General features: G+C 48.9%; 3 protein-coding genes across 5 annotated transcripts in view; 2 read left to right on the top strand and 1 right to left on the bottom strand.

The window, feature by feature from the left end:
• The window catches only part of RAB13 (RAB13, member RAS oncogene family), a 7,191-nt gene extending 1,806 nt beyond the window's left edge, over nt 1-5,385 (top strand). The window contains exons 3-8 of the mRNA XM_032234471.1: nt 36-96; nt 1,532-1,609; nt 2,872-2,961; nt 3,088-3,153; nt 3,419-3,469; nt 4,603-5,385. Coding sequence (XP_032090362.1) covers nt 36-96; nt 1,532-1,609; nt 2,872-2,961; nt 3,088-3,153; nt 3,419-3,469; nt 4,603-4,674 — 418 coding nt within the window. The 3' untranslated portion in view covers nt 4,675-5,385. The remainder of the gene's footprint in view (nt 1-35; nt 97-1,531; nt 1,610-2,871; nt 2,962-3,087; nt 3,154-3,418; nt 3,470-4,602) is intronic.
• A 1,338-nt stretch (nt 5,386-6,723) lies between these two features.
• On the top strand, nt 6,724-10,328 carry JTB (jumping translocation breakpoint). The gene is made up of 5 exons (XM_032234196.1): nt 6,724-6,829; nt 7,557-7,597; nt 7,982-8,067; nt 8,689-8,768; nt 9,773-10,328. Exons 1-5 carry the CDS (start codon nt 6,768-6,770, stop codon nt 9,927-9,929), a joined length of 426 nt encoding a protein of 141 aa, XP_032090087.1. The 5' UTR covers nt 6,724-6,767; the 3' UTR covers nt 9,930-10,328.
• Nucleotides 10,329-13,719: 3,391 nt separating this feature from the next.
• CREB3L4 (cAMP responsive element binding protein 3 like 4) lies at nt 13,720-21,625 on the bottom strand. 3 transcript variants are annotated; one of them, XM_032233782.1, is made up of 9 exons: nt 21,265-21,625; nt 20,912-21,125; nt 20,572-20,684; nt 19,744-19,830; nt 19,366-19,472; nt 18,381-18,449; nt 17,083-17,167; nt 16,908-17,004; nt 13,720-15,809 (listed from the first exon to the last, which is right to left on the bottom strand). In XM_032233782.1, the coding sequence occupies exons 1-9, from the start codon at nt 21,433-21,435 to the stop codon at nt 15,568-15,570; spliced, it is 1,185 nt and encodes a 394-aa protein (XP_032089673.1). In that variant the 5' UTR covers nt 21,436-21,625; the 3' UTR covers nt 13,720-15,567. The 3 variants fall into 3 exon arrangements, with proteins under 3 accessions (XP_032089673.1, XP_032089672.1, XP_032089674.1); XM_032233781.1 differs by having other exon boundaries at nt 16,908-17,167; XM_032233783.1 differs by lacking the exon at nt 19,744-19,830 and having other exon boundaries at nt 16,908-17,167.
• Between the last annotated feature and the right edge of the window lie 1,107 nt (nt 21,626-22,732).

Genomic DNA, 22,732 nt, shown 5'->3' with positions numbered 1-22,732 from the left:
TTTATTTAAAAAAAAAAGACCATCGTTCATTGCAGGGACACGGCGGGGCAGGAAAGGTTCAAGACCATCACCACCGCCTACTACCGAGGAGCCATGGTAAGGGGGCTGCCACGCCTTGGGGAAACCCCCCCCCCCACTTGGAAGGGTGAGGGGCACCATCCCAAATTGAGTAGCCCCTGGGAGATTTTGGGGAGCCCCAGAAGGAAAAAATACAACCCAGATCCAGATGTGTTTCCCTACAATTAAAATAAAACAATTCAGACAATTGTCTGAAATTGCCTAAGCAGAGGGTTGGTCTAGAAGACCTCCTAGGTCCCTTCCAACTGTTATTCTGCTATCCTTCCTTTCTTCCTTCTTTCCTTCCCTCCTTCCTTCTTTCCTTCCTTCCTTCTTTCCTTCCCTCCTTCCTTCTTTCCTTCCCTCCTTCCTTCTTTCCTTCCCTCCTTCTTTCCTTCCCTCCTTCTTTCCTTCCTTCTTTCCTTCCTTCCTTCTTTCCTTCCCTCCTTCCTTCATTCTTCCGTCCTTCCTTCCTTCTTTCCTTCCCTCCTTCCTTCATTCTTCCGTCCTTCCTTCCTTCTTTCCTTCCCTCCTTCCTTCATTCTTCCGTCCTTCCTTCCTTCTTTCATTCCCTCCTTCCTTCCTTCCTTCTTTCCTTCCTTCCTTCCTGAGCAGGCGGTTCATCTAGAAGACCTCCAAGGTCCCTTCCAACTGTTATTCTGCTATCCTTCCTTCTTTCCTTCCCTCCTTCCTTCCTTCTTTCCTTCTTTCTTTCCTTCCCTCCTTCCTTCTTTCCTTCCCTCCTTCCTTCTTTCCTTCCCTCCTTCCTTCCATCCTTCTTTCCTTCCTTCCTTCTTTCCTTCCCTCCTTCCTTCCTTCTTTCCTTCCTTCTTTCCTTCCCTCCTCCCTTCTTTCCTTCCCTCCTTCCTTCTTTCCTACCCACCTTCCTTCTTTCCTTCCTTCCTTCTTTCCTTCCTTCTTTCCTTCCCTCCTTCTTTCCTTCCTTCCTTCCTTCCTTCCTTCCTTCTTTCCTTCCTTCCTTCCTGAGCAGGCAGTTCATCTAGAAGACCTCCAAGGTCCCTTCCAACTCTGTTATTCTGCTATCCTTCCTTCTTTCCTTCCTCCCTCCCTCCTTCCCTCTTTCCTTCCTTCCTTCCTTCCTGAGCAGGGGGTTGGACTAGAGGATCTCCAACCCCCCCCTCCAACTCTGTTATACTATTCTACATTGGGTTCCCTGCCGGGCGCATAACAGGAGGGGGGGGGAAACCCATCTGGGATTTCTCCCAAATATAAAGATTTGCTCTTATTAAACGGATTAAAATAAAAATAAAAAATCCCACCCCCTTTATCATCCAACGTGTCCCGGGTGAGAAAGGCGTCGGATCGAAGAGGAAGAAGGGAGGGGAGGGAAAGAGGAAGGAAGAAGCAGCCGATGGATCATGGATCGGGTGACACTTCCCACTTCGGTCCCATCGAGGAGGGGGGGGAGGCCCAAAGACCCCCCTCCCCACAGACCCCCCCAATTCTTCCCTAGGGAATTATCCTGGTCTACGACATCACGGATGACAAATCCTTCGAGAACATTCAAAACTGGATGAAGAGCATCAAGGAGGTGAGTGCGAAATAGGGGGCTTGGAGGGGGCCGGGTGAGATTTCAGCAGGGGACCAGCTTGTGGGTGGGGGGGGGGAGGGAAGAGACTCTCTGCAGCCAATGGGACAGCCCCCCCCTCCAACTTTCCCCCCAATAGACTCCCTCCCACCTCACCCCCATCCTGTTTTCCCATCCATCATCTTGCTTGAGATCCGGGCTGACAAGAACAAGCCAACGATGGCCAACGCTGCCCTCTGGTGGCGAAAACCTAGAACAGCCCCTGGAACGGAGGGAAATTAGACCAATAGAGAGAAACGTCTGCCCTCTAGTGGCTGTAGGAGGACATGGATTTTGTTTTTGTTTTTCGCGAAGGTTTTCAGGGTTTGTTATTAGGGCGTTTTAATTGTTTTTAAATGATTTTGCACGTTTCGTTCTTGGTTATTTGCCTTCATTTGGTGCGAGTCTTTTTAACTGCACACCCTTCGTCCCGTACGCCAGATGGCCAGCTATGGGAAGGGAATAAATTAGTCAATATTTACTAAAGTAGGATGGTTGTTTGATTTACGGGTGGTGTGAAAATAGCAATAGTAAAAGCAGTTATATACCGCTTCATAGGGCTTCCAGCCCTCTCTAAGCGGTTTACAGAGTCAGCATATCGCCCCCCCCACAGTCTGGGTCCTCATTTCACCCACCTCGGAAGGATGGAAGGCTGAGTCAACCTTGAGCCGGTGAGATTTGAACCGCCGAACTGCAGAACTAGCAGTCAGCTGAGGTACCCTGCAGTGCTGCACTCTAACCACTGTGCCACCTCGGCTCTTGTTATATCACCTCCCCAAAAGAGAGTGGGATGTCCATTTCTCGGATCCAGACTAAATGGTTCTTTCTCCTTCCCTCCCTCCCTCCTTCCTTCCATCTTGCCTTCCTTCCTTCCCTCTCTCCCTCCCACCATTCCTTCCTTCTTTTCCTTCCTTTTCTTCCTTCTATCCTTCTTTCCTTTCCCTCCCTCCATCTTTTCCTTCCTTTTCTTCCTTCTATCCTTCCTTCCATCATTCCCTCCCTCCATCTTTTCCTTCCTTCCATCATTCCCTCCTTCCCTCTTTTCCTTCCTTCCATCATTCCCCTCCATCTTTTCCTTCCTTCCATCATTCCCTCCCTCCCTCTTTTCCTTCCTTCCATCATTCCCTCCCTCCCTCCCTCTTTTCCTTCCTTCCATAATTCCCTCCCTCCCTCCATCTTTTCCTTCCTTCCCTTCCCTTTCGTTTCCTTTCCTTCCCTTTTCCCAGAATGCCTCAGCTGGCGTGGAGCGCCTCCTGCTGGGGAACAAGTGTGACATGGAGATGAAGCGCAAAGTCTCCAGGGACCAAGCCGAGAAGGTATTTCAGGGGGGGGAGGGGGAGGAATTGCCGGGGGGAGGGGGCGGCTGTGTGCATGTGCAGAGTGCAGCTGGTGGTCTTTCAGGGTGGCCCTTGGCTTTGACCCCCCAACTTCCTTCCCGGCAGCTGTGCAGGGAGCACGGGATCAGGTTCTTCGAGACCAGCGCTAAGTCCAGCTTGAACGTGGAGGAGGTGAGGGGGGTCTGCGTGGCCTGGGGACCCTCCCCCACCCCAAACACACAGAGAGGCACAAGCACCCTCTTTGGGCTTCCAGCCCCCCCCCCGGCCATCGCCTCTGGGCGGCAGGAGACGAGGCAGCCTTGGGTAGCTGGGTTGGGGACCCCGGGGGGCCTTCTGGGGAAGCGTGGGGGTGGCTTCTCCAAGGAGTAAACGGCCCAAACCGACATTATGGGGATCCTGGTCTGTTTGTTGATTTGTTTTCTCTCCTCCACTTTAGGCCTTCAATACTTTGGCTCGCGACATTCTGCTCAAATCGGTCAAGAAATCGGTGAGAGTCGCCAAGTGGGGAGGGAACAGCTGGTAGAATGGGACCCAATCCCTCCCCTTCCTCCTCCTCCTCATTCCCCTCCTCTTTCTTTCTCTTTTTCCTTCTGTTTTTTTTTGTTTTTCCCCTCCTCCACCTCCTCCTCTTTCTCCTTCCTCCTTTCCCTCTTCTCCTCCTTTCTCCTTCCTCCTCCTTCTCTTCTTCTTCCTCCTCCTCTATTCTTTCTTCTCCATAACCTCCATCATTTTCTTCTTCCTCCTCCTCTTCCCACTCCTTTGTTTTTTTCCTCCTTCCTTCTTCTTCCTCTTCCTCCTCTTCACTTTCGTTTCTTCTTTCTCCTTCCTCCTCCTCCTCCTTTCCCTCTCTTCTCCTCCTTTCTCTTTCCTCCTTCTCTTCTTCCTCCTTCTCTATTCTTTCTTCTCCATAACCTCCATCATTTTCTTCTTCCTCCTCCTCTTCCCACTCCTCTTTCTTTGGTTTTTTCCCCTCCTTCCTTCTTCTTCCTCCTCTTCACTTTCCTTTCTTCTTTCTCCTTCCTCCTCCTCCTTTCCCTCTCTTCTCCTCCTTTCTCCTTCCTCCTTCTCTTCTTCCTCCTTCTCTATTCTTTCTTCTCCATAACCTCCATCATTTTCTTCTTCCTCCTCCTCTTCCCACTCCTCTTTCTTTGGTTTTTTCCCCTCCTTCCTTCTTCTTCCTCCTCTTCACTTTCCTTTCTTCTTTCTCCTTCCTCCTCCTCCTTTCCCTCTCTTCTCCTCCTTTCTCCTTCCTCCTTCTCTTCTTCCTCCTTCTCTATTCTTTCTTCTCCATAACCTCCATCATTTTCTTCCTTCTCCTCCTCTTCCCACTCCTTTCTTTGTTTTTTCTTTTTTTCTCCTTCCTTCTTCTTTCTCTTCCTCCTCTTCACTCTCCTCCTTTCTTCTTTCTCCTTCCTCCTTTTCCCTCCCCCCTCCTCCTATTTTTTCTTCTCCCCCATCACCTTCATCATTTTCTTCTTCCACCTCTTCTTTTTTCTCCTCTTCCCACTCTTTCCCTTCATCCATAATCACCTCCTCCTTCCTCTTTATCTCCTCTTCCTCCTCCTCCCCCTTCTTGCACTCTATCTGTGTTCAACCAGTTCCTTTTCCTTCTTCTTCCAGGCTCAGCTCCCCAAGAGACCCCTGGAACTCAAAGCCACACCAAAACCCAGCTCCAAGTGCTCTTTGCTGTAACCGCTAGGAAATGCTCCTCTCCTATCAAGGCCATTCCGCTCGGGTGGGGCTGGTTCTCCCCTCTCCCCTCCCCCCCTCGAGCCCCCCGAGTTATTTCAGGCTGGACCCTGGCAGGACTTGGGAGACACTTCCCACAACTCCTTCTCCTTCTTTCTCTTTTCCCATTCGGCAGTTTAATTTTTTGCAGGAAAGGAAGGGGGAGTTTGGGGAGGGAGGGGGGGGTGTCCCAGAGCTGAGGGAGAGGTTGAAAAATTGGGGAGGGGGCGTTAATAACTGGAGATGCTCCCCCCTCCCAAATCTCTGCATTCGCCAGATGTTTTGGGGCGATGTTTGTCAAAGTTTGCAACTTTAAAGATCGGCGAACTTCAACGCCTAGCCTTGCTAGCTGGGGAATTCTGGGGAATTGGAAGCCCCCCCCCATCTTTAAAAAGTTGTTAAAATAGAAAAATGCCACGCCCTGAAGCTCAGCAGCACCTTTAACACTGATAGGAAAGAACCAGAATTCAGCAGGAGGAGAAAAAAACCTCCTTTTTTTAAAAAAAAGTATATAAATGTACATATATGTATTTCTGTCTGCTGGGATTCTCTGCACTTTGGATGGGTGGAAACCTGGAATATGGCACCCAGAAAGAACCCGTCGTATGTTGGAGGACCAATTTGCCTTTTCTAAATCTGCGAAGACAATTAAATATTTGCAGTTTTTTCCGAAGATCCGGTGTGTGTTGAAAAGTCATTTTCTGGATTCCGGGAAGGGAGGGAGGCAAAAGAGAGGGAAAAACAGCCGGGGGGGGGGGGGGCTTCCTTCTGTCCCGACCCCTTGCACGGAAAGGGAGGGGTCACTCATATTCCAACCCACCAAGCAGGGCGGGTGTTATGGGAAAATAGCGGGGAGGAGGAGTATTATGGTAGGTTTGAGACCTTGAGTTACTTACAAAAGGAATAGAGGCAGGAGAATAATAATAATAATAACATATCTATATCCATCTCTCTGAAGATGAGTTTTTAGTACATGGTATAGATAGATAGATAGATAGATAGATAGATAGATAGATAGATAGATAGATAGATAGATAGATAGATAGATAGATAGATAGATGGATGATAGATATGGAAGATGGATGGATAGATGGATAGATGAGATAGGTAGATAGATATAAAGATATAGAATATAGATATAAAAGTTAAGACATGGATGGATGGATAGAAAGATAGAAAGATATAGAAGATAGACATGGATGGATGAATATGTAGGTAGGTAGGTTGATTGATTGATTGACAAACAGATGTATCAGATAGAAAAATAGTGCATAGATGATAGATAGATAGACAGATGAGATCGGTAGATAGATATAAAGATATAGAATATAGATATAAAAGATAAGACATGGATGTATAGAAAGATATAGATAAAGATACAGAAGATAGACATGGATGGATGAATATGTAGGTAGGTAGGTAGGTAGGTTGATTGATTGATTGATTGATAGACAGACAGACAGATGTATCAGATAGAAAAATAGTGCATAGATGGTAGGTAGGTAGATAGATAGATGGATGGGTGGATGGATAGATGGATGGATGATAGAAGAGAAAGATGAGAGCATCTAGATAGATGAGAGATTAGATATAGATAGATTAGATAGATAGGAATATAGATAGATAGATAGATAGATAGATAGATAGATAGATAGATAGATAGATAGATAGATAGATAGATAGATAGATAGGAATATAGATAGATAGGAATATAGATAGATAGATAGATAGATAGATAGATAGGAATATAGATAGATAGGAATATAGATAGATAGATAGATAGATAGATAGATAGATAGATAGATAGATAGATAGATAGGAATATAGATAGATAGGAATATAGATAGATAGATAGATAGATAGATAGATAGGAATATATTGTCCGTCCTCTCTCTCCAGCCTGCAACCGAAGACCCGAAGTGCCTCGTCGCAACCAAACGGACTGAGCCCTTTGCAAGATTCGCCCCCCCGCTCCTCCACTCGCGCGCAGAAGCGCCTCCCGTTTCCCCCCCTTCCCAGAATGCACCGGGCGAGTGAGGCGGAAGTGCCTGCCGAGGATGGGGCCCAGGTGGCGCCTGGCGCTGGGGGCGCTTTTGGGGTTGGTGGTCGCCCCTTCGCGGTAAGGGGCTCCTGGTGGGTGCGTGGGAGGGTGGAACCAGAGAGGGAACCGTTTTAGGAGGTGGTGGTGGTGGAGGAGCCTCTTCCTTGAGGGCCCATGCTCCCCAGCCAGCTGCTCCTGGGCTGGACTACAACTCCCATGGTGCGCAGGGGCAATGGGGAGGGGGAGGATGAGGGGTGTAGTACAACCCTTGGGTGGGGTGGAGGGCAAAGGGGGGGTGTTGAACCCCTTTCTAGGCCCTCTCTGCGCCTTTGCTTGCTGGCTGGGGATGATGGGTGGGGTAGTCCAGCCCACCCACCTGCCAGAGGCTTCCCTTGAAATTTAAATTATATTTAATGCTGCTAAATTAGGGGGCAAAAAAAGGGGGCTCCTGCCAAAATATGGGGATGATGGAGTGTTTTAATTTTAATTTTACTTTAATTTTAATATTACTTTAATTTATTTAATTTTAATTAATTTCAATTTCAATTTATTTTGCTTTTACTTTTAATTATTTTAACTTTACTTTTAATTATTTAACTTACTTTAATTATTTTAACTTACTTTAATTATTTTACTTATTTTAATTAATTTAATTTCAATCAATTTAATTAATTTGCCACATAAATTGAATTAATGAATCAGTCCCTCCATCCCTCTCGGGGGTCCGGAATGGGGCTGCCCCCCTCCCACATTTCTTCCTTGCAATGCAGCTGACCCCCCCCCCTCTCTTTTCGCCCTCTCGAAGGTCAGCCGAGGGACTCGCCGAGAACGATGCCAAAGCACCCGGTAAGCATTTCGCACTCGGCACCGACCGGGAGGCCCCGGGGTACGGCCGTGACGATGAACCTGTGGCCTTCTCTGCGGGTGCGCCAGCCATCGCCCCAGCCCAGCTCCCGCTGGCCAGCAGGTCTTCAGATCTCTGCCACGCATACTCAGTGGAGGAGGGGTGCTTATACGGGGGGCGGGCACGTGCATCCCCACTTCCTACTCAGTTTTGGGCCAGGAAATCCTCCTGCACCAACCTGGAAGCCAAATCTGGGTGGGTGGGGGGGCGCATACGCGGGGCCAACAAGGTTAGCCATCCCTGGGGGTAGGGGGTCTCGGCATACCTCCCCCCCCCAAAAGGGGGCGTGTGGGCTATTCTCACTCCATTGTCCCGTTTTCCCGCAGCGAGCCTGACGGGCACTACTCCGTGTTGGCGGAGGGAGGATTTCGTGGTTACGACGGAGTGCTCCCCTTGCACGAGTTTCCAGATTGTAAGTAGGGTTTGGGGTGAATGTTGGGGAAGGGAGATACCTTGGCAGGGGTTCGGAGAGGGCAGAAGTGTGAACCCTCTTGTTGTGTCTGAATTGTGTGCCTCGCTTGGTCATCGTTTCGGGATGGCGACAATCCACGATTCACGAAAATCCACCCCGTACAGAGAAGCAACAGGCCTCCTCCTGGGACGGCTGTTAGTCCTCGACGTACGACCCCATTGGGCCCAAAATGTCCTTCGTTAAGTGAGCTTTGCTCCAGGTTCCTTGCCACAGTTGTTAAACGAAACGCTACAGACGTGAAGTTAGCAATACGGTCGTTAAATGAATCTGGCTTCCACCTTGAATTTGCTGGTCAGAATGTCGCAAAAGAGGATCACATGACCACAGACACACACTCGCACACACACACACACCCTGGCGACTGTCATAAATACGAATCGTTTGCCCTGAGTCCAAATTTTGATCTACGGGAACTCGGGGGATGCCGCAATGGTCATAAAGGTGTGAAAAATGGTCATAAGTCACTTTTTTCAGGGCCGTTCAGTAAGTTCGGTCACTAAACAAATTGGTTGTAAGATGAGGACGGCTCATTTTTTACAACATGTCTCTTCTCGCTTGTAGAAAACCATGTCGGAATGCGGCGTCACAGGTTTTGTTGAGCAAATCAACTGCGGGGTCTCCAAGAAGGGCGAATTCAAGAGGTGGGTGATGCGCTTAGGATCCATTTCTCGACCTTGGCAATTATCTTTAAGAGGGGCGGACTTCAACTCCCAGAATCCCCCATTTAAGAGGGATGGACTTCAACTCCCAGAATTCCCCAGCCATCCGTCTTATGTTTTAAAGCGTGCTAGCTGGGGGATTCTGGGAGTTGAAGTCCATCCCTCTTAAATGGGGGATTCTGGGAGTTGAAGTCCATCCTGCTTTAAGCATGCTGGTTGGGGGATTCTGGGAGTTGAATTCCACCCCTCTTAAATGGGGGATTCTGGGAGTTGAAGTCCATCCCGCTTTAAGCATGCTGGTTCGGGGATTCTGGGAGTTGAAGTCCATCCCGCTTTAAGTATGCTGGTTCTGGGATTCTGGGAGTTGAAGTCCATCCTTCTTAAATGGAGGATTCTGGGAGTTAAATTCCACCTCTCCTAAATGGGGGATTCTGGGAGTTGAAGTCCATCCCGCTTTAAGCATGCTGGTTCGGGGATTCTGGGAGTTGAAGTCCATCCCTCTTAAATGGGGGATTCTGGGAGTTAAATTCCACCTCTCTTAAATGGGGGATTCTGGGAGTTGAAGTCCACCTCTCTTAAATGGGGGATTCTGGGAGTTGAAGTCCATCCCGCTTTAAGCATGCTGGTTTGGGGATTCTGGAAGTTGAATTTCACCCCTCTTAAATGGAGGATTCTGGGAGTTAAATTCCACTTCTCTTAAATGGGGGATTCTGGGAGTTGAAGTCCACCTCTCTTAGCCACCTCTACTATCTGACAATTAACTTACAAGTAGGCGGATTATTAGGGTTCCCCCCCCTCCCAATACACAACATGCCTCCCCATGGCTGCAATACAAATCTCATTAGCAGTCCGGAGTCCAGGATCCCCTCTATCTCGCCATCCTTGGCTTGGCAGGGACCCGGGAGGTCCTCTAGTCCAGCCCCCTTGCTCCGGGTTTCCTCCCCCTTGGCGGAGCTGCTGTGACCCCGGCCCTTTTCTCCCCGCAGTTGCCGCTCTTTGGAAATGGAGACCCGGGCTTTCTGGAGGTTTGAAGGTGCCATGCTGGGAGCCGCCGGCGTCTTTGCCCTTCTGGTGGTCTTCCGCCAGCGGGTGCTCGACGGAAAAGCCTTGGAGAAAGTGAGGAAGCAGATCGAATCGATTTAGGGTTGGTTTCGGGCGGAATGGAGCGGGACGGATCGAGACTTTTGTTTAGCCGCAGGGAGGAGCAGTGTAAGTGTTGCCTCCCCCTCGTTCGGAATCCCCCTCCCGCTTTCAGCTGCACTCCCCCCTCCCACGGACCGGTACATTGGGGGGGGCCCACCCCCGCTTCCTGATCCTTCATCTCTGGCCGTTTTGAAATCATTCAATTCGAACTGGCTTCCCGGCTGGGAACTTCCGCCCGTTGTCGTCGTGGTGAGCCTCGCGGCTGCTGGAAATGCGTCGTACGAACGAGAAAGGAGTCTCTTTCGTCCCTCGTACGAACCCCGAATCCGTTTTCTCCCCCTTATGATTAAAGGTGATCCCCTTGAGCGTCTGCACCCCAGGATTGGGGGTTGTTTTGAAGTTGCGGGTTATGATATTTTTTTGGGTGGGAGGGGAAAGCCTGTGAAGGATTTCTTGTGGGTTGAGAATCGAGCAACGTTTAACGCCATATTTGAAGCGACACGAAAGTAATATTTCAGGGGTGGTGCGCAGTGGCCTAGAGGCGGAGCTCTGGCCTCGCAATCCGGAGGCTTGTGAGTTCAATCCTAGGTAGAGGCAGATATTTCTCTCTCTAGGTACACCGAGAATATATCTGCCGAATAGAACTCCGCTCTGGCAACAGGAGGAGCATCCGGCCAGTCTAGCTCCATTCATTTGCCAGAGGGTAAGTCATCTGTGTATCAAGTACCAGATTAAGAATCGCCCCCAAAATCAAAATTCAGGCCCAGCCCAGACAGGAACAAACTAAAAAATAATAATAATAACCCAAACTTTTCCACCCTCGGTTCTGAAATCCTCTCCCAGCCAGAAGAAAATACACTCTAGACATGCTCAGGAAGACTCCTTTTATTCCTCCCAAAGCCCGGCTCCAGGATCCCAGCAAAGGGGAAGGAGCGACTCAAGCTCTCCTCATACCCCCACCCCACCCCAGAGCTGACAAATTGCAGAGAAGCAGAACACGACGGTGCGCGGCGGGAGGGCTCATGCGTACGCCGCAGCTCACAAGCATTTGAGAAGGAAAGCGTTGCAGCTGGCTCTCCGGGGACAGTCGCAGAGTTTGCCTATGCGGGGGCCTTTCCGGATGGCGCAGGGGTCGCCGAAGGAGCACTGGAAAGGAAGAGGGGGGGGGAGAGGGTCAATCCCCTGTCTTTCCCCCCTCCTGCTCCCCGAGTCTGTGTAACCCCCTCTTTCATGAGTCCTTTTTGCTCTTCACACGACCAGGACGCTCCATTCTCTTCCTTAAAACTCAAGCGGAACAATTCAGGAAAACAGCTAGGACCCGAGAATGAAAGATTCCGGGAATCCGGTTCTGTCGTGCTCGGATCTTACCTATCGGGAGTGCGGGCAAGGACGTCCTTCCCAGAAGGAGGGAAAAGTCGCATGGATGGCCCCCCCTCTTAAATTGTGTCCCCCCCCCCCCCACCATTCCCCAAATATATACCTTGGGCACTTGGTTGAATTTCTTCTCCCAAGCCGAGACTTTCTTATGCTGCAGTTTTTCAAGCACTTCCTGCAGTTCGTCCAGCTGGAAGGAATCAAAACGTGGCAAACATATATATATATATATATATATATATATATATATATTTTGTAATGTCTGTTTCCTGCCCCTCCTCCTTTTCTCTAAAAAAGTGGGACAGGTAGACTTCCTCTAAACCTGGAGGCTCCACTCAGCCTCCCTCCCTTCCCCGGTTCACAAAAGTCCTTAAACTGCAGGGCTCCCGAAATCAAACCAGGTTGGCAAACTGGAATTGCTTCCCTGCTGCGTAACGGGCTCGACGGGGAGGGGTTAATGGGCTGTGGCGACCCCCTCCCCACTCCCCCCGGGAGGGGGGGTGGGCGTCTTATTTTCCGAGTTTGGGAAGGGGGCTTTGCTGCTAAATAAATAAATAAATCTCTCCGGGCCTTTGATTTACACTCTCTGAAGTTTATCGCCGCTCGCTTAATAACGAGAAAATGAAATATTTTCCGGTTTTACAAAAAACAATTATCCTAATTGCTAAAAACGGACTGGAATAATCAATCAACACTACTCTTGGGAACTCTGGATTACAGCACCCATCATCCCCTGCCTAGCTGCTTACCCAGAGGGCGGAAGGCTTGACCTATCTCCTGTGGCGGTGCAGCCCTGCCCGTGGACGCATGCTGGCTTAATGGTGGTCTGTTCCCCCCCTTTAACTTGTTTTCGGGCACCGTTCCCCGTTTTATGCATGTGGGAACGGACACCGACGATGACGACCCAGGTTCCCTGCTGCGTTTCCTTGCCCTCTGGAGCGATCCATGCTATGTATCCGTCCTTGCCCTCCATCCGGCTACCGATCCTGGGTTACTCACCAGCTCCTTCTGATGCCCTGGGTGTATATGTTTCAGTGGCAGTTCCGATGTCCCTTGGTCAGCCGGCGCTCCCCGGACCATGAAGAAGAGGCAGAGAAGGGTCACAATGACCCAACGGACCCCAATCATGGTTGGCGTCTCCCCCCGGGGGCCAATCCACAGGGAGAGCAACGTCTCAGCACCGACGGGAGCTGTCCGCGGTGCTGAAACCGAAATGATCTTTGCCTGCTTCACGCAAGAAAGTGTATCCTGCACTGTTCCTCCGGCAGCCCACGCCCGCCTCCCCGGGGACGGAGAGAGAAGGAGGGGGGGGGTGTTTAAGCGCGGAAGACTTAAACCCGGTTTCCAAGGGATTTGGGCTCCTATAAGGGATGGGAAGGAGGCCAACCAGACAAGGATGATGGGCAAGCGAGTGGTTTCGCCGTGCCCCAGATTTTCGAAGCTGGATGGTGTATGTCTGTGTGTGTGTGGGGGGAGTTGTGGGTGGCTGTGCCAGGGAGGGGCTGCCAATCACGCATTTCTCCAGGGTTTTTTTTTTTTTTTTAATATGCATTTGCAATTTGGCAGTGCTGAAAAATTAACACCGTTGGCTTTGATTCATCCGTCTCTCTGGACGAATAAATATCCCGCCGGGCCGGAACTGAGTAATTCATCCAATAAAGCTTGGCTTTTGATGGGCACCGCTAATATATCCCGACTATTTTGGGCGGATTAATTATTAGCATTCATCAAAGCTTCAGCATTAATTGGCCTCAGAAAGCCAGCTCTGCGAGTTTTTCTTTTTTCTTGTTCTTGTCGTTCACTTTTTCTCTTTCATCTCTGGCCGAGAAAATTGCGGGAGGAGGAGGGAGGGAGGGAGGGAGGGAGGAAACGCTGATCCCCGAGCGGGCAAGAGAGAAAGAGGTGGTGAAGGAATACGGTAAAAAAACGCCAAGCGGAGGGGAAAGGAGAGCAGGGTTTCGAGAGCGGTAGACTGCTCCTGGAGCGGGAGGCTTGATTTATCCCGCCCCATTGGAATGTGTTGGGTTGCGCTGGCCTACAAGCGTGATAAAAGATTTGATTTGATCGGTTGGTGCCTCGCACTTCTGACCGTCGTAGTGTGTGTGTGGAAGAAAGAAGAGAGGAAGCAGGAGGAGGAGGAGAAGAAAAAAGGAAGAGGAAGAAGAAAAGGAGGAGGAAGAGGAAGGAGGGGAAAGAGGAGGAGGGGGAGGAGGAGAAGGAAGGAAGAGGAAGGAGGAGGAGGAAGAAGAAAAAAGGGAGGAAGAGGAAGAGGAGGGAGGAGGGGAAGGAGAAGAAGAAGGAAGGTGGAAAGAAGGAAGAGGGAGGAGGAGGAAGAAGGAAAAGGAAGAAGAAAAATAGGAGGAGAAGAGGGGGAGGAGGGGAAGAAGGAAGAAAGGAAGCAGAAGTAGGAGGAGGAGAAAAAAGAAGGAAGGAATGGAAGAAAAAGGAGAAGGAGAAGAAAAGGAGGAGGAGGGTAGATTCCTAGGATGTTGGCAGCAATCTGTATCAACAATCAATATTCACTTGACTTTTGAGTTTCATGTTTAACGAATAAAAGTTTATAATAATCAGATGAAGGCAAACGGGGTCGAACTGTGGCCTGTAGCAAGAGTATCTCTTCTTCCATAAAAAAAAACTTTTAATTTTAATTTTTTCCTCCCACTTTGGCTTCACTCTAATAACCCCTCGCTTGGTTTCTTCCCCCGAGAGTTCACTTAGTGACTCTTAACTGAAAAAAGTGACTCGTGACCCTTGCTTCACCCTTACGACCGGTGCAGCCTCCCCGTGGTCGCTCGATCAAGATTCAGACACTCGGCAACGGGGGCTCATATTTACGACAGCCACGGCGTCCCCGGGGCCCCACAACCTCCCTTTTGCGACGGTGGGAAGATAGATCCACTTAGCAACCGTGTGACTAAACTTAACAACCGCAGTGATTCCCTTAACGACCGCGGAAAGAGAGCAACGTTCGAACGTCTCTCTTAGCAGCGGAAACTTTGGGCTCAGTTTATGGCCGTGTGGCAAGGACTTTCTTTCCGAGGAGATCATTTGAAGCGGGAGGCAGGAAGGGAAGGAAGGAGACGGAGGTTTCAAAGCCCTTTCTCTCGAAATCTTCTGGTTGAACGGATTCACCGCCCTGTTTTACGCCTGCGTTTCCCTAAAGCAACCGTTTATAAATTGAATTTTTGAGGATGGAAAGTTTCTTGGCGTGAAATCCCCCCGCCGGCAGGAGATCGGATGGAAGAGCCTCTCCGGAATTACAGCTCCATCTAATGAGGTTTCTTGGGAAAATGAACCTGCAGGATCGAGAAAGGTTTGAAGCGGGCGTAGGAAGCCTCCGGCGACGTTCGGCTTCTGTTAATTAAACTCCTTTGTTTCCAAGCAGGATAATTTGCTTTCTGTCGAGGTGGGGGGGAGGGTTGGGGGAGGACGACGACACGGGAGAGAATCCGATTGACGAGAAGACAAGAGCCAGCGAAGAACGAACGGAAGTCATTAAAAGTAAAAAACGAAATCCCGGGAATGATTTTCAACCTCCAACCTTTGGAATTGAAAATTTTGAATCCTCGACCCTCCCGCGGACTACAAGTCCCAGTGTCGTCCACCCTGACACTGCTGGGTGGTCAGGTTTCCCAAATTAATTAATTCATGAGCCTCCAGCCAAGTTTCAAAAGAAACCCCGTCATTTATTAGGAGCCCCATTTTGGCAATACCGCTTTGCAGTCAGATCTGAGCCTTGTTGGGATTCTAGCGGAACTTTACCCAGCTTCCTTCCCTCCCCTCTGTGTCGTAAATCACATTCCCCCAACGAACCCCTCACAAGCCTGCTGAAGTAATCCGAGATCCAACTCTAGCCGAAAATATGCATGGAATGCACTCCCCCCCCCGCTTTCCTCACCATGGCAACTTTATGAGTTGACGTGGGTATTATTGTCCGCCGTGTTTCAACCACTGAGTTGTACTCCTTGAACCCCGCGCCCGATGTCTGAGACGGTTTTGAGAGGGATAAAAGATTCGGAGAAATGGGAATCCTGGAGACGTCGTCTTTTTCTCTTCTGGCTCAACAAATCTTGTTAAAGAAAACTCCGGGAATCTGGCTTGGCAGAGGAATTGCTTTGGGTTTCAGGCAGCTGGCACTGTCCCTCGGATGACTGCTGCTTGTTGGCAGGGGGGGGGGAAGGCCCTTTGCACATGCTCTGGGGTACCCTTTGCTGTTTGTTTCGGAACGTAAAGCTTCCCAGACGCAAAATGTTGCCGGGATGTTTCATATCTCGTCGAGGTCGGGCCTGGTGGCCTTTCCTCGCCGACGATCCTTTGGTTGGAACTGGGGTTCAGATCCTGCCTCCTCGTCTGTCTCTCCCACCACAGGGAGGTTTTTCACGTCCTCACCGACGCGAAGTTCCGGGCGCAATTCCACTTGAACGAGGGGCACTTCTAGATGACGGGCGGCGGATGGTGTCCCTGGCTCGGAAGCTTCCTTTTGGGTCAAGATATTTCGGGAAAGGACTGGTGGAGAAGACGCGGAGTGTTAAAATGGGGGCCTTTTTCAATTCTCCTCAGTTCAATTCTCTATTCTTTAATATTTTCTATTCTATATTGTTTTCAATTCTATATAATAGTTTGTACTTTATATTCTACCCTATTCTATAATATTTTCTGTTCTGTATTCTGTATATTATTATATTTTCTATCCTGTCCTGTTCTCTATTCTGCTTTACTTGAATTTCTATATTCTATTCTACTTTACTGTACTCTAATCTATTTTATAGTATTAATTCTATTCTATTCTATTCTTCATTTCAATATACTATTCTATTCTATTCAATATATTCTATTCAATATATTCTACTCTATATTCCATAATATTCAATTCTATTCTATTCTATTCTATTTTTAATATATATTTTACTAATACATTTTTATTATTCTATTCTATTCTCTATTCTATAGTATTAAATCTATTCTTCATTTCAATATCCTATCCTATTCTATTCCATATATTCTATTCAATATATTCTACTCCATATTCCATAATATTCTATTTAATTCTATTCTATTCTATTTTTAATATATGTTTTAGTAATACATTTTTATTATCATTCTATTCTATTCTATTCTCTATTTTATAGTATTAAATCTACTCCATATTCTTATTCTACTCTATTCTACTTTACTGTACTCTATTCTATAGCATTAAATCTATTCTATTCTATTCTTCATTTCAATATCCTATCCTACTCTATTCAATATATTCTATTGATTTATTATATTCAATATATTATATTCAATATATTCTACTCCATATTCCATAATTATTCTATTCTATTCTATTTTATTCTATTTTTAATATGTATTTTAGTAATACATTTTTATTATCATTCCATTCTATTCAATATATTCTACACATTCCATAATATAATAATCTATTCTTCTCTAGCCACCTTTGGACAGGTTTATACGGACGAGAAGGATCAATTCAGGACCAGCAAACTAGTGTTTTTTCAGACGAGACCGAAGGACGATGGGCTCAGTGGAGCCTCCATTTCCAGAGGCACGCTATCTTCAAACGGCAGGCGTTGAAAAGCAGGGGGCGCTGATACTCACCTCCTGACGGTTCCGGGTTCCCTCCGGCGACCTGGGACGCACCGTAAAACGAGGCCAAGGTGGGCCAGATGAAAAGGCCGAAGGAGACGAGGAGGATCTGGAGAGGGAAAGAGACGGGGATGATGGGAGCGGGAACCCCGGAGGCCCAGTGCTCAAAAGAGTGAAGGCCACCTACCACGAGGCATGTGCTGGTCTGGACTGCCTTGGTGGATGTCTGGGTGAGGAGACCCTGGAGGTTCTGTAACTGGTCCAGAAGGGACCTGCAAGAGAAGTTGGAAGGTCATCCCTCCACAGGAACCCAACCAAGGAGAGCCCTGGACACTGACCGGGATGCTGCCACAGGCATGAGGCTGGCCCGGAGAATGTGGGGTCTGGAGCCGGGGGTGCATCCTGGACTTCCAGGTTCTAACGAGGAAGGTCTTTTCCCAGTCTTCCTCTTCGGTCTTAACCCTTCTGGTCTCACTCAAAGGTTTCAGGAAGGGAAGGGAAGGGAAGGGAAGGGAGGAGGGAAGGAAGGAAGGAAGGAAGGAAGGAAGATGATAGAGAGAAGGAAGGAAGATCATAGGTGAAAGGAAAGGAAGGAAGATGGTGGAAGGAAGGAAGGAAGTTGATTGAGAGAAGGAAGGAAGGAAGAAGACAGAGGGAAGGAAGGAAGATCATAGGCGAAAGGAAAGAAGGAAGGAAGATGGTGGAAGGAAGGAAGATGATAGAAGGAAGGAAGGAAGATCATAAGTGAAAGGAAAGAAGGAAGGAAGATGATGGATGGAAGGAAGGAAGGAAAGAAGGAAGGAAGGAAGGAAGATCATAGGTGAAAGGAAAGAAGGAAGGAAGATGAAGGAAGGAAAGAAGATGATAGAAGGAAGGAAGGAAGATCATAGGTGAAAGGAAAGAAGGAAGGAAGATGGTGGAAGGAAGGAAGTTGATTGAGGGAAGGGAGGAAGAAGACAGAGGGAAGGAAGGAAGATCATAGGTGAAAGGAAAGAAGGAAGGAAGATGGTGGAAGGAAGGAAGTTGATTGAGAGAAGGAAGGAAGGAAGAAGACGGAAGGAAGGAAGATAGATGATGGATTGAAGGAAGGAAAGAAGATGGTGGAAGGAAGGAAGGAAGGAAGATGATGGACTGAAGGAAGGAAGGAGAAATCCACTCCCACAAACCAAGATTATTTTAATGGCACACATGATGGAAGACATGAAGATCTCCTTGAAGGCATTGACTGAAGGAAACCTCCCTCTCTAGCAACAGTCTACCAGTACAAGATCAGAGGCTAAGAAAGACGTGTGTTGACTTGAGGGACAACTTCCAAGAAGCCCCCTTCAAACTGTCTTCTGAAAGTAGAAACTTTGCGCCTGGTAAAATTGCAGATCTAGTTCTGAGACAAGCCCCCCACTCCCCAGTCAGCGTCTCTGGATTCTTGGGGGGGCAGCCAAGAATGGACCGAAAAGCGTGGGGGGGGGACCAGTGCCCCCAACTCACTCTTTGTGCTTCTCCAACTGTTGGACCTTTTTCTTGAGATCCTGGTTCTGTGCCGAGCAGGCAGCTACCCTGTGAAGCAAACAGACAAGCCAACATGGTGTCTCCTTCCCAGCTCCCGAAATTTGCCCGGACTACAGTTCCCATCACAAGACCCCAAGCTGCTGTGGCGGATGGGAGAAAATGGGAGTTTTCCACCCCTTTCCTCACTCCTCCGATCGCCATGAGGACTTTCGTTTCTTGAAGCTCCGACGATGACTCCCAGAAGGCCCGGCTAAGGGGCCATGGCTGATGGGAATTGGAGTAGCAGCATCTCCCTGTGGCTGGGGATTCGGGATCCTGAAGAGATCCTGTTTCGGAGAGCCACGGATCCTCTTCTAACCATGATTGCGTCTGTATGTTGTGGCTCGCCAGCGGCCAGCGGAGGTGGCAGCAGATTCAGACAGTGAGGAGGGTTGGGGAGGAACTTGGGCCAGTCCTGGAATCTGGGGAAGGCTCGGACGAGGGCTCTGCGTCGGAGGCAGAGAGGGGGAAAGGGCCGTATGCCAGTTATCAGCTGCCTTCAGAGTCAGACATCAGTGAGGCAGAAGAACAGCTGGAGCCTGTTCCCAGTGTGCGCATGCACAGAGTTGCCAGACAAAGGGAAGAGCTAAAGAACAGGGGTCGACTTGGGAGGAAGGCCACAGGGGGACGGTGAATGGCCCCTCCCAGAGGGAATAAAAGAGGAGCGACAGGGGAGTGGAGTTTGCAGGAGATCATTAGTTCGCTTAATTGGTTCGTGACTCTCCGAGACTCCTGGCCAAGTTCCGCAGAGATCGTCCTGGCAGCTCTCCAAGCCAGAGAAGGTCTGTGACCATAAATCCTCCTTCGAAAGATTTTATTGGATGTGAAGGAGCAGAATTCACAGCAAATCAATAAAAGAGTTTTTTTGTCGGGATGAGGAGTTTGCTTCATGCAGTAGGAAAAAACAAACATCCACATTTCTTACCGGCTCTCCAGACCATCCAAATATTCCTTTTTGCGTCGACGGCTGTCTTGGGCCGAGTGCTTGTTTCGAATCTTCCTCCGTATTTTCTTGAGGATTCGCTCTTCCGCCTGCGGGAAAGGTTGTAAAACAGGGCAAAACTCCCTTCGCGACCGCCTCGCTTAGCAGCGAGTGGAAATTATGGGCTCTATTGAGGTGGTTTAAACCGAGGACCTACCCCTGAAGTACAGTTAGCTCCTCTGCTCTGGTTAGTCTCCTCTCTGGCCTACCTGGCAGGGCTGTCGTCCTGCCTGTTCGACCCTCCCTCCTGCTTGAAGGCTACCTGGGCAGGGGGAAAGTGGGTGGGGGGGGGTCTCTCCATCCCTTTGCCCAGCTACCCACCTGGGAAAGGTGTAGAACGTCGTGCAGGAAGACCCCCTCCTGGCTTAGAAGGTGCCTCTCCTCCTCCGTCAAGAACGGGGCAGGGGTCTGGAAGTATTACGGGGGGAAGCTGATGAGCGGAGGAAGGAATGACCCATTTTTCCTATCACATCCCGGGGATTTCTGGGGGCTTGGAGACCCATCTGGGGTGTGTGGATGATGGGGAGGAGGAGAAAGCCCTCTGAAAGCCATTAAAAACCAGCTTCAACAAAATGAAACCGAAAGCAATCCAGCGATGGCGGCCCCCGGTGGCGAAGCTAAGGAATTGCAGGGCCACTCGCTGTACCAATCGGGATGCTTCGCAGCCGCCATTGGCTGCTGAGGGTCACGTGAGCCTTCCCAAGCCTTGAAAAAAAGTATTCTAGACCCGCCCAGGAGTTGTTGTTTTTTTTTTTAATTAAAAAAAGCCGCCAGGCCCAATTAAAGAGTCCTCCAGGACATAGAGCTGGAAGGAAAGAACGGCCAATCCATGGCCCAAGCCACTAGTGGACCCTGCAAGGCCAGGACCCGCCCCCCACGTACACTGATTGGCTGCTGCAATTTTTTTTCCCCAACTGAGGCATTCTGGGAGTTGAAGTCCACCTGCCTTAAAGTTGCCAAGTTGGAGAAATGCTAAACTTTGGCATGAGTTTCCGGATGCAAATTTTTGCCTCTGTGTGTGTGTGTGTGTGCGTGTGTGTGAAATAACAACTTTTAACCCACTGGTGTGCACTCAAATCACCAATGACTGGACTAGATCCATAAATTGTATGCCAGAATATTTTAATTTACCCCTTGATCGTATTTTACCTGCTCCGTGGGAATCTCGACTGCGTTTAAGCGAGACCTCCCATCCAAAAATTCCAGCGATGCTTGGCTCGCAATGCAGATGGGTGGGTGGGTTTCAGGGGAGCCCCAATTTCCTAGAAAAGAACCCCCCCAAGTATCAACCACGTTGCTGATATGATAACATTGGTAAAACTTTCATTTTCAGGAAGGAGGGAAGGAAAGAAAGAAGGAAAGAAGGAAAGGAAAGGTGATTTAGATTTTGGCTCAACTCCTGTGGCCTAAATCTGATTAAACTTTCCAATTCGCTGTTTAGGGAAACTGAGGCAGGTTTCTCTCCCCGCACCGCACGCCGGATGCTTACCAAGAGTGTTGATGTCTTCCAAGGTCCCTGGGTCGCAGAGGACCTCCAGGACGATGGTGGGCGATGGGTCGTGAGGAAGGGGGGCTCGTCCGAGACTGGAGGAAACGTCACCGATGTTCTCCGGAGAGGCCGTTGAGCTCCTGGGATGGTAGACTTTGTTGGGGTTGATCCGAAGTTGCAAAAGCTCTTCTGCGTCGTCGTCGTCAGGAAGACGCTGAACGAGGGACACAAAACGGTTACAAAGCCACGGATGAATTGTTTCTCGTTGCGTCATAAGTGCGAGGACTTTTTTGGGTAACTCAAACCGTCGCTAAACAAATGCCGCACATCGAGAGCCAGATTCTGGGTCTTACCTGCAGCTGGCCAGCTGGCCAGCTCCTGGGTTTATTTGGAAGAGAGACGTAGGGATGATCTTGAAGGAGGGTTTGGACGTTGGAGTTTATGGCAGCAAGGCTGGGTCCGGAGTTCGGATCCTCCGGTCCGTCGAAGAGAATTTTGAAAACATCCGTGCTGTCAAAATCCATTTTATAAAAGTGGAGCCCCTCCAAAAAGTCAGAATCGGAATGAGAATAGAGCCGGAAGGGACCTTGGAGGTCTTCTAGTCCAACCCCCTGCTCAAGCAAAAGCCCTATGCTATTGCAGAGAAGGGACTGTCCAGTCTCTTAAAAGCCTCCAGTGATGGAGAAGGAAGGAAGGAAGGAAGGAAGGAAGGAAGGAAGGAAGGAAGGAAGGAAGGAGAATAGCAGAATAATAGAGCTGGAAGGTACCTTGGAGATCTTCTAGTCCAGCCCCCTGCTCAAGCAGGAAACCCTATCTATATGCCATTTCAGACAAATGGCTCTCCAATCTTTTCTTAAAAACTTCCAGTTGTGGAGAAGGAAGGAAGGAAGGAAGGAAGGAAGGAAGGAAAGTAGCAGAATAACAGAATAAGAGAACTAGAAGGGACCTTGGAGGTCTTCTAGTCCAACCCCGTGTTCAGGCAGGAGAATTTAGACCATTTCAAACAAATGGCTCTCCAGTCTCTTCTTAAAAGCCTCCAGTGATGGAGAAGGAAGGAAGGAAGGAAGGAAGGAAGAAAGGAAGAAAGGAAGGAAAATGAATAGCAGAATAACAATAGCAGAATAACAATAGCAGAATAACAATAATAAAATAACACATTAACAAAAAAGCAGAGCTGGAAGGGACCTTGGAGGTCTTCTTGTCCAGCCCCCTAACTCAAGCAGAAGAACCTACACATTTCAGACAAGCACTGTCCAGTCTCTTTTTAAAAACCTCCAGCAATGAAGCACTCACAACTTCTGAAGATTAAAAAAAAAATATCTGAATTTTCTTAAAAGATTAATCTCCGCACCGCCTCCGGCATTCAGTCCACCCAGCCGAACCAGATACCGGCGTCCCAAATAGCGTCCAATGAAATGATGCAATGGGTTGGATCAAAGCCCTTATTCAGAATCGCCAAATTTGCTTCCTTCTTGCAGGATGCCAGACAGCCTCCCCCCCCCCCCCAAATAAATAAAAATCAGTTTGCAAGCAGTCACCGGAACACCAAAAACAACCGGCATAAATCCTCCAAGCTGCGAAACTTTTCAACTCTGCAAATATTGGCCAGGGACTAAGATTTGTCCTCTGAGGACACACACACACACACACACACACACACACACACAAACAACCCCACACCTTTTTGAGGTGCGATTTGGGGAAGGGAAAAAAAAATTAAAACTAAAATTAACCCTTCGCTCCCCGGTCTTTGCCCTTCTCGTTTTGCAATGTGGGGTTGGCGAGGAAGAACAATGTGCCGATTTGTCCTCCGACAAGGAA

Source organism: Thamnophis elegans, chromosome 17, assembly GCF_009769535.1.
Source record: "Thamnophis elegans isolate rThaEle1 chromosome 17, rThaEle1.pri, whole genome shotgun sequence".
Lineage (NCBI taxonomy): Eukaryota > Metazoa > Chordata > Lepidosauria > Squamata > Colubridae > Thamnophis > Thamnophis elegans.
This window is presented reverse-complemented; position numbering and strand designations above follow the sequence as displayed.